The 17,672-nt window shown below is 47.5% G+C and overlaps 1 protein-coding gene across 3 annotated transcripts in view; it reads left to right on the plus strand.

Annotated features, from left to right (window-relative positions):
* The window catches only part of ATP6V1C2 (ATPase H+ transporting V1 subunit C2), a 63,309-nt gene that overhangs the window by 22,716 nt on the left and 22,921 nt on the right, over window positions 1-17,672 (plus strand). For all 3 annotated transcript variants that reach the window (XR_004054240.1, XM_010379670.2, XM_030920700.1), the window contains exon 4: window positions 8,608-8,693. Coding sequence is in view for 2 of the 3 variants with exons in the window: in XM_010379670.2 (XP_010377972.1) it covers window positions 8,608-8,693 (86 nt within the window). In the remaining variant the exon portion in view is untranslated. The remainder of the gene's footprint in view (window positions 1-8,607; window positions 8,694-17,672) is intronic.

Consider the following 17,672-nt stretch of genomic DNA (forward strand, 5'->3'; position numbering starts at 1 on the left):
TCCTGACCTCAAGTGATCCACCTACCTCTGCCTCCCAAAGTGCTGGGATTACAGGCATGAGCCACCACGCCCGGCCAACCATTTTTAAGTATACAGTTCAGTGGCGTTAAGTACGTTCACACTGCTGTTACAACCGTCACCACCCTCCACCCGCAGGACTTTTTCCATCTTGAAGAACTGAAACTGTATTCATTAAACAGTGACTCCTCATTTCCTCCTCCCCCAGGCCCTGGCAACTACCTTTCTACTTTCTCTCTGTATGAATTAGACTATTTTAGGTACCTCCTATGAATGAAATCATATAGTGTTTGACCTTTTCTGGCTGGCTTATTTTACTCAGCATAATGTCTTTAATGTCTTACAGCATGTGTCAGAATTCCCTTCCTTTTAAGACTGGCCAGTGCCGCATTGTATGGACACACCACATTCTCTGTCTCCACTCAGCCATTGATGGATGCTTGGGTCGCTCCCACCTTTTAGCTGTTATTTTTTTGTTTGTTTTTGAGATGGAGTTTGTGACCTCTACCTCCCGGGTTTAAGTGATTCTCCTGCCTCGGCCTCCCGAGTAGGTGGAACTACAGGTGTATGCCACCACACCTGGCTAATTTTTGTATTTTTAGTAGAGATGAGGTTTCACCATGTGGACCAGCTGGTCTCAAACTCCTGACCTCAAGTGATCTGCCCACCTTGGCCTCCCAAAGTGCTGGGATTACAGGTGTGAGCCACTGAGCCCGGCCTTGACTATTGTTAATAATGCTGCTATGTTTATTCTTATTAGTTATTTATTATTTATTTTGTTATGATTTACTATTTTATTTTCAGTTTCTCTTATTTCCTTTTTTTTTCTTTGTTTTTGACACAGTCTCCTTCTGTCACCCATCCTGGAGTGCAGTGGTTCAATCTCAGTCCACTGTAACTTCCACCTCCCGGGTTCAAGTGATTCTTGTGCCTCAGCCTCCCAAATACCTGGGATTACAGGTGCCCACTGGCACGCCAGGCTAATTTTTGTATCTTTAGTAGAGACGGGGTTTCACCATGTTGGCCAGGCTGGACTAGAACTTCTGGACCTCAAGTGATCTGCCCACCGTGGCTTTCCAAAGTCCTGGGGTTACGGATATGAGTGACTGCGCCCAACCGTAGTCTTTTATTTTCTATTTGCAAAAGTAATTATGTTTTTAACAAATTAAAGCATAGTATTACATAAATTCATGGAAATTGCAGGTCTCCATTCTTGTATCCATGAATATAATAGCCAGTGTTAACAGTTTGGTTTCTTTTCTTTTAGGATTCTTATTTGGGTATATGCTGACATAATTTTTTAAGTGGGGTTATATGCTTTACATGCTTAAATGCTTTATTTTGACCCAATTTCAAATTTCCAGAAAATGTGAAAGACAATGAAAAGAATTGTCAGCCGGGCGCGGGGGCTCACACCTGTAATCCCAGCGCTTTGGGCGGCCAGGGCAGGCGGATCACCTGAGATTGTGAGTTCCAGACCAGCCTGACCAACATGGAGAGATCCCGTCTCTACCAAAAATACAAAATTAACCGGGCGTGGTGGCGCATGCCTGTAGTCCCAGCTACTCGGGAGGCTGAGGCAGGAGAATTGCTTGAACCCGGGAGGTGGAGGTTGTGATGAGCCAAGATCGTGCCATTGCACTCCAGCCTGGGCAGCAAAAGTGAAACTCAGTCTCAAAAAAGAAAAAAAAAAAGAGAGAAAAGAAATGAATTTTCATATACTTTTACCACATCTGCTTTCTCTCTGTTTCTGTCTCTGCTTCTTTTTTCTCTCTCTTTCTGAACTCTGAACTCTTCAACAGTAAGTTGCAGACATGATGTTCATTTACCTCTAAAAACTTCAGGGTGTGTTTCCTAATAACAAGGACATCCTCTTATGTACCTTAGTATGATGATCAAAATCAGAAATGCAATACTGGTACTCGGTCTACAGATTTCACTTGGATATCACTGCTTGTCTCAATAGTGTGCTTTCTAAGCTGGGGACAGTGGCACATTTCTGTAGTCTCAGCTACTCAGAAGGCTGAGGCGGGAGGATCACTTGAGGCCAGGAGTTTGAGACCAGACCAATCTGGACCACACAGCAAGACACCATCTCTTTAAAAAAGAAAAAAGCACACTTTCTACCAAAATAAAATGTCATATTTTCTCAGATAATAGTAAAAACTAAGATGACTTCCTGTCTTCTGTAATAAATTGTCATGTCTCTTTGGCCTTATTTAAACGGGAACACTTACACAGACTTTTTGACTTTCTTTCTTTCTTTTTTTTTTTTTTTTGAGACGGAGTCTCGCTGTGTTACCCAGGCTGGAGTGCTGGAGTGCAGTGGCATGATCTCGGCTTACTGCAACCTCTGCCTCCCAGGCTCAAGCAATTGTCCTGCCTCAGCCTCAAACCTTTCCAGCCTAAACCTGGAAGGGTTTAGGGTTACAGTAGCTGGGATTACAGGCATGCACCACCACACCTGGCTAATTTTTGTATTTTTAGTAGAGAGGGGTTTAGCCATGCTGGCCTGGGTGGTCTCGAACTCCTGACCTCGTGATCCACCTGCCTTGGCCTCCCGAAGTACTGGGATTACAGGCGTGAGCCACTGCGCCCGGCCTTTTTGACTTTGATGGCTCTGAGTTTTTTAAGTGTTTAGGTCAGATATTTTGTAAAATGCTCCTTAATTTGAACTCATGCTGCTTCCTCATGGCTAGACTGAGGTTATGCAGTTTTGGCAAAACGCTGCAGAGATAATGATGTTTTCCTCAGTGCATCGCGGGAGGCACACAGCATTGGTCTTTTCCATGTGTGTGATGTTAACTTTGGTCACTTGACTAAGGCAATATCTGCTTAAATTTTTTTTTTTTTTAACGAGGTAAAAGATACATACAGTGAAATGTACACATCTTAAGTGAACAGGCTGGAGAGTTTTGACAAATAAGTCTCATCCATCAGCGTAACCAACATCCCAATCAAGGTCTTTATATATTGTTTACAGTGGCTTTTTTAATTAAAAATATGGTTTGTCCATCTTTTATGGGTTAATATAAATTTTTTTCCCTGGCATTTCACATAAAGCTGCCAGAGTTTACTTTAGACTAACATGGAAGAGCTCATTTCCATGGGCCTTGGAATAGTGTCGATTTATGATCAATTTATGCTTCGACACTAGCTTACCGTGTAGGGTGACCTTTAGCTCTCTAAGTCTTCATTTTTTCATCTCTAAAATGGGGATGTCACTTAGCTCAAAACATTGTCTCAAGAATGGAGTCTTCTGGCCGGATATGGTGGCTCACGCCTGTAATCCCAGTGCTTTTGGAGGCCTAGGGGGGGTGGATCGCCTGAGGTCAGGAGTTCGACACCATCCTGGCCAACATGGTGAAACCCCGTCTCTACTAAAAATACAAAAAATTAGCTGAGTGTGTTGGCAGGCACCTGTAATCCCAGCTACCAGGGAGGCTGAGGCAGGAGACGGAGGTTGCAGTGAGCCAAGATCGCACCATTGTACTCCAGCCTGGACAACAAGAGTGAAACTCCGTCTCAAAAAAAAAAAAAAAAAAAAAAAGAATGGAGTCTTCAAAACACCTAAAAAATCATATAATAAATAAAAAAATTTTTTTAAAGAGGCTGGGTATGGTGGTTCAATGCCTGTAATCTCAGCACTTTGGGAAGCCAAGGTGGGAGAATCACTTGAGGCCAGGAGTTCAAGACCAGCCTGGGCAACATAGCAAGACCCTGGCCCTACCAAAAAAAAAAACTCTTTTTAAATGAACAAGCCAGGAAAAAACCAGCAAAATATATGAATATGCTATTCACAGAAGAAGAAAATAGCCTTTTATAGAGCCAAACCTGAGAAAAGATGTTCCAGCCTCACTGATGATCAAAGAAATGCAAATAAAAGCAACAATGAGATATAATTTTTCAGATATCAGATTGGCAGAGATTACAAAGATTCATAATACCTATGTTGGCAAGGGTTTAGGGAAGCAGGCAGTCTCATACGCTGGGGTGTGAGTGTACACTAGCTTTGTACATGTGTAGGGTAGTTTAGTCTTGCTTGTTAAAACTATAAATGTTCATACTCTTAATTCCAGAAGTTCCTTTCTTAGCAACTTATTTTTTCTTTTTAAATGCATTTTTTAAAAATGCATTTTTCTTTTTAAAAATATATTTATTTATTTTTTAACAAAGTTCAGCTTTCTGATCTGGACAACTTATTTTTTATAGATGCCTGCACAAGTGAGCAAAATGTATGTATTATTGTGATACCATATCAAAGTGGCAACAACTCAAATGTCCAATCGTAGAGAATTTGTTATGATACAGCTATGAAGTGAAATACAGTACAGTAAATGAAAGGAATGAGGGACCAGTCTTCTCCCGTGAAAAGGTGTTCACAACCAACTGTAGACTGAAAAAAAGTACATTTAACACAGTATCTAGACTCTTAGTTCCCTTTCAATGAGAAAAATTTTCCAATTCAGTAATATTGCAATTCACTGATGACCATCGTTAATGATCACAGCTAAGTCAGGACTGTTTGTGTTATGTGGAACAAGGGTTTTTTCTAGCAGTAGAGCTTCATCAGACCGTGTTATTCGGAGACGTTTCTGGTGTCATGTATATGGCTACGGGCCACACTTCTATGTAGTTAAAGACTTCACAGAAGGGCAAGTGGGGTAGTTCATGCCTGTAATCTCAGCACTTTGAGAGGCCGAGGCAGGTGGATTGCTTGAACTCAGGGGTTTGAGACCAGGCTGGGTAACATGGTGAAATCCCGTCTCTACCAAAAATACAAAAATTAGCGGGGCTTGGTGACAGGTGCCTGTAGTCCAGCTACTCAGGAGGCTGAGGCAGAAGGATCGCTTGGACCTGGAAGGTGGAGGTTGCAGTGAGCCGAGATAGCACCACTACACTCCAGCCTGGGCGACGGGGTGAGACCCTGTCTCAAAAACGAAAAGCAAACAAAACAAAAAAACTTCATAGAGGCTAGGAAGAGGAGCACTAAAGAGTCATTAGCGAAATGATGAGTGAGTTCTCTTCTTAGGTCTGTTAGGACAGAAAAAAGTAGGGGTGCCAGAATTCATTGATTCATTCATCAAACGTTGCTGAGCAGCTGCTGTGAGTCAGGCACTATGGTAGGTGCTGGATGTATGTAAACAAATAACTACTCAAAATATTATAGGGGATGTGGTGATAGGAGACAGCAACTCCCACAGGTCGCTGTAAGGATAAAGGAGGAACCATTGGCAGCACTAAAATAGGAGCTCCGAAAGAGCAGGGACTTTGTTTTGTCCATGACGTTTTAGAACAGTGCTTAGCACATAGTAGTTGTTTGATGTATGAAATTTGCTAAATGAATGAACGAATGAATTCATGGAGTCAGGGTCCCAACAGATAGCAGAAGATCCACTTGCAAATTATGCCAGGGATAATTTGAGGAGGAGCTCCTTATAGGGAGGCAGAGTTATGTGTGGGCTACAGGAGAATCACAGGAACCATGCAGGAACCCAGGCTGGTGGAGAGACATTGTCACAACCTCTCGGCTGGCAGAGACGAGAGGATTGAGGTCACTGGAACTGGGAGGGAACCAGACTCTCCCTCCCTCTGATCTCCTGCCAAATCTACCCAGGAATCATGGGGCAGAGAACCCAAAACAGTCCACCCAGATTGCCTAGAGCGTATCTCAAGGTGTCTCTCACAGACTCTGATACCTTACAATGGTATCGGGCACCAAACTCCATGAAGAATACTGTGAGATAAGGAGTGTCATCCCCATTTTACAGCTGAAAACTGTAAAAATGTGAAAACATTTTGCAGATGAAACTGAGATTAGTTAGGTAACCTACCCGAGGTTATAATCAGTAAGACGCTATTAGCTACTGTTCTAAGAAATGCCATCATACTGGTGGAGATTTAATCCCAGGATGGGCCACAGTGACGGTAAAGATAGCAGTGTGGCCTGATGGCCAAGAGCCTCACTTTTGGAGTCCACATAATGACTGGATGGTTGGAAGGGATGGGGCAAATTACTTCTCTGGGTCTCAGTTTCTCCATCTGTAAAATGAGATGATACCCAACTTTTGGGAATTTTTGTGAGGATTAAATGAGGCAATGATTATAGAATGTCTGATACTTGGTCAGCTCTACTAAACAATAGGTGATATCAGAAGATGACCTTAACTCTGTCTGGCTGGGCTCAGTGACTCATGCCTGTAATCTCAGCAATTTGGGAGGCTGAGGCCTGAGGATCACTTTAGCCCAGGAGTTCAAGACCAGCTTGGGCAATATAGTAAGACCTTGTCTACACAAAAAAATTTAAAAATTAGGTGGAGGATCACTTGAGTTTGGGAGGTCAAGGCTGCAATGAGCCGTGACCACACCACTGTATTCCCATCCTACCTGGGTGACAGAGCGACATCCTGCCTTAAAAAAAAAATAAAAGAAGCCAGGCGCGGTGGCTCATGCCTGTAATCCCAGCACTTTGGGAGGCCGAGGTGGGTGGATCACGAGGTCTGGAGATCAAGACCATCCTGGCTAACACGGTGAAACCCTGTCTCCACTAAAAATACAAAAAAATTGGCTGGGCGTGGTGGTGGGCACCTGTAGCCCCAGCTACTTGGGAGGCTGAGGCAGGAGAATGACGTGAACCCGGGAAGCGGAGCTTGCAGTGAGCTGAGATCCGGCCACTGCACTCCAGCCTGGGTGACAGAGCGAGACTCAGTCTCAAAAAAAAAAAAAAAAAGACCTTAACTCACATAAACTATGCAAGTGTTAAGCCTTTGGAAATATGCCAGAATATGAAATGTGTTCCCTCTTGGGTGGGGGAGTATGGTTGTTCAATTTTTGTTAACTACTTTATACTTGTATTTTTCCATTTTTGACCATGAACACGTGACTTTGGGAGTCAGGAAAGCAAGGTGCTACCTCTCCTCCTTCCTTTGCTTTTATCAGGGCATCCCACGTCCCTGCCTCTGGGCTCTGGTCCAAGTGGCCAGGGTGGCCAGCGTCTTCAGCAGTGGAAGATCTTGTACTCCATGTAGGATTCAGTGACTTGAGTCTGCTCTTCCTGCAAACACCACCTCCCTCCTGAGGGCGGGGAGAATGTGGAGAGAGAGCCTGAGGCAACGATTTGGATCCTCATAACTTTCAGACTTTGATCCTAGTTTGACTTGTTTTCCAACTGGAGTTCTAATGGCTCAGCCTCCTGGAGCAGACTCTCCTTGCTATGAGATGATTAGTTATGTCAATATTCATGATAATCCTGTAAAATGAATATCATCCACATTTTATAGGTAAGAGAACCGAGGCTCAAAGTAATTACATCAGTTTGGCTAAAATTGGCAGGGTGCGATGACTCACACCTGTAATCCCAGCACTTTGGGAGGCTAAGGCAGGTGGCTCACTTGAGGTCAGGAGTTCGAGACCAACGTGGCCAACACAGCAAAACCCCGTCTCTACTAAAAACACAAAAACTAGCTGGGTGTGGTGGTGAGCCCTTGTAATCCCAGCTACATGGGAGGCTTAGGCAGGAGAATCACTTGAACCCGGGAGGCAGAGCTTGCAGTGAGTCGAAATTGTGACACTGCACTCCAGCCTGGGCAACAGAGCAAGACTCTGTCTCCAAAAAAAAAAAAAAAAAAAAAAATTGGCTAAAATCCTACATTTGGTAATTGACAGAGCTGTGGCCAATTTGAGTCCTTTTGCCTTCAAATGCTGTATTTTCTGAAGCCTTCAGTATGTTTTTCAGAGACCAAAAGTTTTAATGTTCTAATTATAAAAGCAATACCTGATTATAATTGGACAATATGTAAAGTAGGAAAAACACTTTCATGTCATCGTAGTCAGTGTCCGTACTGCCTGTAGGAGTTTGTATCTTGGTATTTTTCCAACATTCTAAGGCAAGCCTTGTTCCACAGTATCAGGAATTCTTTGAAGCTTTATATTCAATGGCTCCCTAATACTCCCTCAGCTGGATGTGCCATCATTTACTTAAACAATTCCCTATTGTAGGACCTTCCAGTTGTCTCCAATTCTTTACTGTCAGCAGCGTGCTGCAAAGAACATCGTTTTATTCAGAAAGCTTTTTCCATTTGTCGCCTTTCCTTAAGATAGCTTCCCAGAAGTGGAATTACTGGTTCAAAGGTTATTAGCATTTTTTTTTTTTTTTTTTTTTTGAGATGACGTCTAGCTCTGTCACCCAGGCTGGAGTGCAATGGTGCGATCTCTGCTCACTGCAAGCTCCGCCTCCCGGGTTCAAGTGATTCTTCTGCCTCAGCCTCCCGAGTAGCTGGGACTACAGGTGCCCACCACCACACCTGGCTAGTTTTTGTATTTTTAGTAGAGACGGGGTATCACCATGTTGGCCAAGATGGTCTCTATCTCTTGACCTAGTGATCTGCCTGCCTTGGCCTCCCAAAGTGCTGGGATTACAGGTGTGAGCCACCATGCCTGGCCTCTATTGGCATTTTAACCCTCTTCATACATCTTGCCAAATTATTCCCCCAAAGGGTGTCACCGGCTACTTTTTCTGCCAGCAGCATGTGACAGTATTTTGAGGACAGCTTCCTACTCTAACCAGCTCTTTTTCTTCTCTCTCCAAAGCCTCATAAGAAGAATGGCTCAGAGCGTGGTGGAAGTCATGGAGGACTCAAAGGGGAAGGCCCAGGAGCACCTCCTGGCAAACGGAGGTAGGTGGGGCGGCCCTCTGACGTGGAGCGCAATCTCCCAGCTCCATCTAGACCAGAGTCGCCCTCGCTGTGGCCACACAGCAATCACCAAGATGGCCCAGGCCTCAGTGGACGCTCTGGATCGACAGGTTGGGCAGAGGCTCTGCACTCACTTTTATTTATTTATATTATTATTATTTTGAGACAGTCTCCCTCTGTTGCCCAGGCTAGAGTGTGGTGCAATCTTGGCTCACTGCAACCTCCGCCCTCCAGGTTCAAGCAATTCTCCTGTCTCAGCCTCTTGAGTAGCTGGGACTACAGGTACCTGCTGCCACGCCTGGCTAATTTTTGTATTTTTAGTAGAGACAGAGTTTCACCATGTTGGCCAGGCTGGTCTCAAATTCCCAACCTCAAGTGATCTGCCCAGCTTGGCCTCCCAAAGTACTGTGATTACAGGCATGAACTACCATGCCCGGCCAATTTTTATTATGATTATTTTCTGAGACGTGGTCTTGCCCAGGCTGGAGTGCAGTGGTGTGATCATAGCTCAATGCAGCCTCAACCTCTCAGGCTCAAGGGGTCCTCCCACCTCAACCTCTTGCTCACCACCACGCCTGGCTAATATATATATATATATATATATTTTTTTTTTTTTTTTTGAGATAGAGTTTCGCTCTTGTTGCCCAGGCTAGAGCACAATGGCACAATCTTGGCTCACAGCAACCTCCGCCTCCCGGGTTCAAGCGATTCTCCTGCGTTCAAGCGCTTCTCCTGCCTCAGCCTCCCGAGTAGCTGGGATTACAAGCATATGCCACCATGTCTGGCTAGTTTTGTATTTTTAGTAGAGACAGGTTTTCTCCATGTTGGTCAGGCTGGTCTCGAACTCCAGACCTCAGGTGATCCGCCTGCTCCAGTCTTCCAAAGTGCTGGGATGACAGGAGTGAGCCACTGTGCCCAGCCACGCCTGGCTAATATTTTTTTATTTTTTGTAGAGATGGGGTCTCGCAATGTTGACCACGCCAGTCTTAAACTCCTGGGCTCAAGCGATCCTCTTGCCTTGGCCTCCCAAAGTGCTGGGATTCCAGGTGTGAGCCACGGTTCCTGGCTGGTGCACTGCTTTTAGCTCATCAGCACTGCTAGGTTTGGAAGTTATGCCGCTTCCTAAGTTCACGACTCTGCAGTTCCGCCTCTACTCTCACCGGCTGGTGAACTCCTCAGAGGGTTGCAAATGAACACAGGGTCGGGGGGCTCAGCCCAGCTCCTACTGTTTGCCCCTCTACCCTCTCCAGAGCCACCACTCTCCCAACCTGGGCAATTCTGCCCCCTCACCTCACCCTCACCGATTTATCCCTTTGCTCAAACCAGGTATGAAAAATGCCTTCCTGTGCTGAGGAAGGCCTCCGGCCAGTCTTCAACTGCCATCCAGTAAATAAGAAGAGAGGCTGTGCCCTGAAGGCTCCCTGCAGTGTAGTCACGTTGGGAATGTCTGCCTCCCCGGTGCTGATAGGAGGAACCTTTAGATTCCAATGATGTTTTGGTTCATTAACTGTGTGCATGCTGTTTCAGTGCATTTAAAGTGTGCAAGGCAAAACCTTTGAGACTTTGGAAACTTTAGAATTAAATATTTAAATATCTGTAGAGATGATTAAACTTACATGATTCTATACATATATATTGAAAATGAGAGTAGAGATAATACTGGGCCAGTGTGGTGGCTTACGCCTGTAATCCCAGCATTTCAGGAGACCGAGGCGGGTGGATCACCTGAGGTCAGGAGTTCAAAACCAGCCCAGCCAACATGGTGAAAACCCCATCTCTACTAAAAATACAGAAAAAATTAGCTGGGCGTAGTGGTGCACACCTGTAATCCCAGCTACCTGGGAGGCTGGGAGAGGATAACTGCTTGAAACAGGGAGGCAGAGATTGCTGTGAGCCAAGATCGCACCGTTGCATTCCAGCCTGGGTAACAGAGTGAGACTCTGTCTCAAACAAACAAAAAATAACAGCAATAGATAATACTGTATGTTTACTGTACCTTTTCCATGTTTAGAAATATTTAGATATGCAAATGCTATGTGTTACAGTTACCCACAGTATTCAGTACAGTCACATGCTCTACAGGTGTGTAGCCCAGGAGCAGCAGGTTCTGCCAGATAGCCTAGGTGTGTAGCAGGCGATACCACCTAGGTTTTTGTAAGTGCCCTCTGTGATGTTCACACAATGACAAAAATCTCCTAATGACACATTTCTCAGAATGTATCCCTGTCATGAAGCAATGCATGACTGTATACACTATATGTTTATAATAAAATTTATATCCTTTATTATAAATATAACATATATTCATACTTTTCCCTTCTGAAAACATGAGGAGACTTTTTTTGAGACAGAGTTGCACGCTGTCACCCAGGCTGGAGTGCAGTGGTACAATCTCGGCTCACTGCAACCTCTGCCTCCTGGGTTCAAGCGATTCTCCTGCCTCAGCCTCCCGAGTAGCTGGGACTACAGGCGCCAGCCACCACGCATGGCTAATTTTTGTATTTTTAGTACAGACCAGGTTTCTCCATGTTGGCCAGGCTGGTCTTGAACTCTTGACCTCAGGTGATCCGCCAGCCTCGGCCTCCCAAATCCCAAAGGATTATAGGTGTGAGCCACTGCACCTGGCCAGGGGAGACTTTATTTGGCTGTTTAAGTTGACAAATTGAAACGTTCCTACCCCACCTGTGATCTTGGCTTTGTGTGTCTATGTGGCTTAATAATTCCACCTTATTATATTGCAGGCTTGAAAGAAAAAATGAAATGTTTAAAGAGTAGGTTATGCGTTGTTTGCTGTGTCTGTGCTCGGCGTGATGCCCGCATGTCCCGGGAAGGTGGAATCTCGGTCTGGTTGTAGGGGTGCAGTGATCAAGTTACCACGATTTCTCAAGTAACAACCTTGTAACTTGGCCACAATATCCATATGACACAGATAACCACCGTCTCGTCCCCTCCCCTCTTTGTCGTATTACCCCTGCCTCTCCTGAGCAGCACTGCATGCCACTGGAAGCTGGGAACGCTTTGACCTTGTGGAGTTCAAGGTGAACTGTCTCTTTCTGCATGTGGTCTGCTTCTTGCTTTGATGCTGACGCAGTGTCCCAACTGCCTGCTCTTTGAGCCTGTCTATTTTATGGACACTGGAAGCTTAAACTCCAGGCTTCACTTTGGGTGGCCTTGATGGGGTTCAGACATATAAGGAGCCTCTGGGCAGTCCTGGTGCCCAAACAGGTCTTTCCTTGTGTGAATGTTAGAGGGAGTCATTTGCTTTGGATTTTCTCCAACCCGCTCAAACTGGTGAAATCAAAAATAGCAAATCATTTTAGGTTGAATAAAAATCTTTAGAGATTGGCAGTTATCAAATGCCTTCCCAAATGCAGTCTGTTTGTCACACTGAGATTTTTTGCTGATGCTAAGAAAAAAATCACCTTGTCAAGTTAACCAAACGGGTCTGATTTCCCAGAAGGTCACTCCTCGGGTCCAGGACTGCAAGGCTGACTTCAGGTAGAGAGCTACTTTTCTACATAAACAATGGAGGAACTTTAGCTTATATTAAAATAGTGATCAAAATGCTTATATTTTTTGCAAAATTAATGTAACCTTAAGTTAGATGTTATTATTATGCAGTATCCATCCCCAATCCTGATGGTACCAGCAGTGGCCTCTCTTCTCAGGAGGAAAAAATTCAGCTTCGTTTGTTGAATGGGCTTTATGACCTCTGTGCCTCCTGTGAGTCGGGTCTCAACTCTCCAAGACTAGAGTTAGTAAAGCACATTCTGAAGCCTGGAGGCTGTAGAGAGGCTGAGGTGGGAGGATTGCCTGGGCCAGGAGTTCAAAGCTGTGGTACACTGTGATTGTGGCTGTGAATAGTCACCACACTCCAGCCTGGACCACACAGCAAGACCTTGTCTCTTAAAAACAAACAAACCAACAAGCAAACAAACAAAAAATACAGCATGTGGCATAAACCAGGCCAGAGAGACCTTTTTTTTCTTTTTCTTTTTGAGACAGAGTCTCGCTCTGTCGCTAAGCTGGAGTGCAGAGGTGCAATCTCTCACTGCAACCTCTGCCTCCTGGGTTCAAGCGATTCTCCTGCCTCAGCCTCCTGAGTAGCTGGGACGACAGGCGTGCACCACCATGCCCGGCTAATTTTTGTATTTTTAGTAGAGACGGGGTTTTACCATGTTGGCCAGGATGGTCTTGATTTCTTGACCTTGTGATTCACCTGCCTCAGCCTCCCAAAGTGCTGGGATTATAGGCATGAGCCATCGTGCGAACCGAGGGGCCTTTTTAAACTTAGTTTGACTTGGGCTTTCCCAGTGTTACCTGAATGAGGAAATCTTTCTCTTCTGCAGGGCACCCATGAACTAGTGATTGACAGGATGAACCAGAGGCGCGCATTGTTGCATTTTAATCCTATCTCCTCCGGGGACAATTAGGGCACCACTGCTCGCAGCCGGTTAGACCTGGTCCAAAAGTCACTTCTGAATTTCCCTTTTCTCACCTGTAAATGGACTGAATGGCTTCACAGGCTCTTGGCTTCACCAGGACCTGTTGTTTCTGCTTGTTCCTTGCCTCTAGTTGAGCTGGGAGCAGGGAAGGACACAGACAGCTTTGACTGCAGCCAGGGCTGGCAAACACACCTTGCCCAGCCTGGGCCCCAGAATGTCCGCAGAAGACAGAAACCCTCGAGGCTTGTCTGGCTTGCTGGGCGATGGGCCACAGCCTGGTTGGTCACCATCCCTCATGCTGCTGCCTGCCGGGCAGGCCTTGGTTTGGTTCTCGGACAAGACCCTCATGGCTCAAGAGTTGCCAGCCTGTGCAGAGCGTGTTTTGATGAGGGGTGAGCCTGCCTGCGTCATGGTCTGATTTCATGGGCCCTCAGCCCAGGTCCGCGTTACCCCCTCTGAGGCCCAGGCTTTAGTGGCTACAGCCCAGGCATGGGAGGCAAGGCCTGTGTGTTCCAAGCTGCCGAGGGCAAGCTGTGGTACTGTGAGTAGAGAAGGCCAGAGGGGCTGGGCACGGTGGCTCACACCTGTAATCCCAGCACTAAATGGGTATCTCAGCCTCATTCTGACAACGAGAAGTCTAGCTCTGTCAACTAGAGACATTTAATCAAAGGAGACTCCTCTATTATCTCACAATAATTCTGGGTCACTTTGCTCAGAGAGGTCAAGGAGCTTATATCAGGTCACACAGCCAGTAAAAGTCAGAACTGGCATTTAAATGTGGGCCTTACTGGTTCGAAAGCCCTAGTTCCTACCATTGTTTTACTGGCTCGCAAATACCTCTCAGCAATTTTTCATTGGCTTGTGGTGTAATCAGAAAAATAAAGACACGCAGTATTTTTTTTCTTTTTGAAAAAAATACATAAATCTTATTTTAAAAAGCAAGATCTGGCTGGTCACGGCTGCTCATGCCTGTAATCCAGCACTTTGGGAGGCTGAGGCGGGCGGTTCACCTGAGGTCAGGAGTTTGAGACCAGCCTGGCCAACATGGTGAAACCCTGCCTCTACTAAAACTACAAAAATTGGCGAGGTGTGATGGCGTGTGCCTGTAATCCCAGCTACTTGAGAGGCCAAGGCAGGGCAATTGCTTGAACCCTGGAGGCAGAGGTTGCAGTGAGCCGAAATGGTGCCACTGCATTCCAGCCTGGGCAACAGAACGAGATCCATTTCAAAAACAAACATAGAAGACCAGAGGGATGGCAAAGGGCTGTCCTCAGGCAACGTTCTTTCCAAAGGCAAGATGCATGGACAGGGAAGGGCTTGGATGCCTGACCCGGGGCAAGGCTCAGTGTACACGGCTGGAGCTGGTGTTCAAGACATGTGAAAGATGAGGAGGAAGTCACAGTCACACACCCAGAAGCTTCTGGAGGCCCCTGCAGGGAGACATCATCTCAGACTTCCCTGAGCATCTGTCAGTACCAAGCACATGCTGGGCATGCGGAGGCGACGCACAGCCTTCACCTTCTGGAAGCCACAGCCTTGCTGGGGACAGACTCTTAGTGCCACATGCGCTGTGATGGAAACAAAGACCAAGCTTCAAGAAGCAGGTTCAGTCTTGGAGGAGTTATAGGGCAGGGATGCTTCAGATGGAAAGGGAGACCTCAGCCCTTTGGTTTGAATGCCATGAAGGCCTTGGACTTGGTGCAAATGGCCAGAGACACAAGCTTGATCTGAAATGTATCTCTTTCAAGCCACGTAGACAGTGCAAGCTGATACCACAGTCATGGTTGCCAGGAGGAGTCTGTCAGTATTTTGAGCATGTTTATGGAGCACTTGCTCTGTGCAGGGCACTGTGACAGGCTCTGGGAACACAGAGACCAGTGAGTCACAGTCACTGTCCTTGAGGAACCTGAGACAGCACAAGGAGTGGAGTTCAGGCCAGCAGGAGCAGGGACAGTTGGGCCACCCCTGGAAGGAGTTGGTCTTTCCCTGTCCTACATTTTGAAGGACAGGGGCAGCCATGAGAGGAGAGTGGGAAGTTGTGGGGACTTGCCTGGGGTTTCAGAGGGGATGAGGTAGGAGGTGGAGGGAAGAGATGGATGGGATGGCACACACCGCCTTGCCATCTCCCAGAGGGCATGAGGTAGGAGGTGGAGGGAAGAGATGCATGGGATGGCACACACCGCCTTGCCATCTCCCAGAGGGGATGAGGTAGGAGGTGGAGGGAAGAGATGGATGGGATGGCACACACCGCCTTGCCATCTCCCAGAGGGCATGAGGTAGGAGGTGGAGGGAAGAGATGGATGGGATGGCACACACCGCCTTGCCATCTCCCAGAGGGCATGAGGTAGGAGGTGGAGGGAAGAGATGGATGGGATGGCACACACTGCCTTGCCATCTCCCAGAGGGCATGAGGTAGGAGGTGGAGGGAAGAGATGCATGGGATGGCACACACCGCCTTGCCATCTCCCAGAGGGCATGAGGTAGGAGGTGGAGGGAAGAGATGGATGGGATGGCACACACCGCCTTGCCATCTCCCATCCTGGGCTGCCACTTGGTGCCTTGAGACTGGTTCCTGGCTTGTGGGATGGCTCTGGGCCCATGGTGGGAGGTGAACTTGCCTGTGCTTGTGCAGTGGGGTCCTGGAGGTGAGTTTCGCTTCTGTTCCTGCCGCAGGAGGAGTCCTCCCAATCCTCCTGGTTACCCTCTGACCACTTCCTGCTCTCACTTCCTCCCCAGCCTGCACCCTTGCTACAAGGTCATTCCCACTGTGTCAATATCAAAACCTGTATTAATACCCAAACTAATACCAATGTCTGAGTCAGCCTGGACTGCTGTCACAAAATACCACTGACTTGGCAGCTTAAACCACAAACTAAGATCAGACAACGTGGTTTCTCCTGAGGGCTCTCTGCCTGGCTTGTAGATGGCCACCTTCTTGCTGTGTCGTCCCATGGCCTTTCCTTGGTGCCTGCGTGAGGAGAGAGAGAGCACGGATCCAACACTCTGCTGTCCCTTCTTATATGGCCTTGAATTCCATTGGATCAGGGTCCCACCCTTAGTGCCTCAGAGGTACTCTTGTCAACAGGCCAGGACTCGCCATGTTAATTCCAACACCAGCGTCCTAAGTCTGTAAAACAAATTCTCCCAAAGACCTCCTTCGAGTCCCGGTGGTCTAGAAGCTGTCTGAGTGTGGTTCCTGGGCAGGATCCACCTGCTGCATGGCTGTGTCCACTTAGTGGATGTGGCAGGGAAGGGAGCCGTAGCCCTGCCATGGGCCAAGCAGGGCGTTAGGTGTTTCATGCATTGTCTCCCTTTATCCTGGAGTTTCCATAGCTTGCTCTGTGCCAGTTTCCTCATCTGTAAATTGAGATCATCATAGGGTTTGAATAGTGTTGAAGAAGAAATTAAATGGAATAATTTATGTGTCTTGGCCCAAGGTCAGCAGCAGTAAGTGCCAGCTGCTTTAATGGTCATTGTCACCATCATCGTCCTGTTATCTTCAGGCCTTTCCTATATCTCACACACTGGCATTTCTTCCCCAGCCCGGTTTCCTCCTCTGTGTCCCATTTCATTCCCATCTGCTTCTTGGGGACCTATCCACCCACATGTCAAACTCAAGCTTGTCCCAGGCAGAACTTGCCTCCTCTCCTCCGTCCCCATCCCTCCCACCTCCATGGCTGCCCGGCTTAGTGTACTTCTCTCCCTCCACCCAGCCACCCAACGGGAAAGCTGGTGGCACCAGGCCCGCGTCATTGCCTTGCACCCTGTCCAGTGGCTCCTCCCCTGTCCTCCTCTCCCCTCCCAGGGCCTCTCCCACTCCTCTTGGCACCACCCTCTCCCTCCCACGTTCCTGCTGGCTTCTCCCCTGGAGCCTCCTCCATGCCAGCCTCAGAGGACTCCCCCAGAGTGTGTGAGCATCCCCAGCCTGCTCCCCTTGGTCGGCTGGAGTCTTATTTGGTGACCCCACTGGCCGCCACTGGCGGGGTTGGAGGAATCTCAGTCCAATTCCCGTGCCAGGGGCTGAGTGGGTGGGATCTAGTGTTGTTTTTGGCACTCGGTGAAGTGCAGACATGACCCTTGGTGACCGATCCTACCCCTTCCTGTTCAGCGTCTGTCCACACTCCCTCTTCTCTGACTCACAGTGCCCTGAGCACATAGCACTGCCAGCCCTCCTTGCCTGACACCCAACGCCCTCCATCACCGGCCACATGGCTGCCTCCTCTTCCCCTTAGCCTCCGTGTGAATACCATGTCTGTGTCCCAGTGGAGGGTCTCCATCCTCCCTAGCAGGAGCCGGCGCCAGCTCTTTGTCCTCCCTTAGCACTCCAGGAGGTTATCGCCGGGCCCCTAGCTCTCTGTGGTGTGTCTGCCTAGGGGTCTCCCTGTGGACCTTGGGCAGGGCATGGTGTCTAGTGTGTGTCCCCAGCAGGGTGATGGGTGTGGAGTGAGCGTGACAGTCCCCTTTCATGCACCAGGATAGACCGGGAAGTGCAGGTGCACAGGGAGCCTGGTCTGGG

The sequence above is a fragment of the Rhinopithecus roxellana genome, chromosome 17 (assembly GCF_007565055.1).
Source record: "Rhinopithecus roxellana isolate Shanxi Qingling chromosome 17, ASM756505v1, whole genome shotgun sequence".
NCBI lineage: Eukaryota > Metazoa > Chordata > Mammalia > Primates > Cercopithecidae > Rhinopithecus > Rhinopithecus roxellana.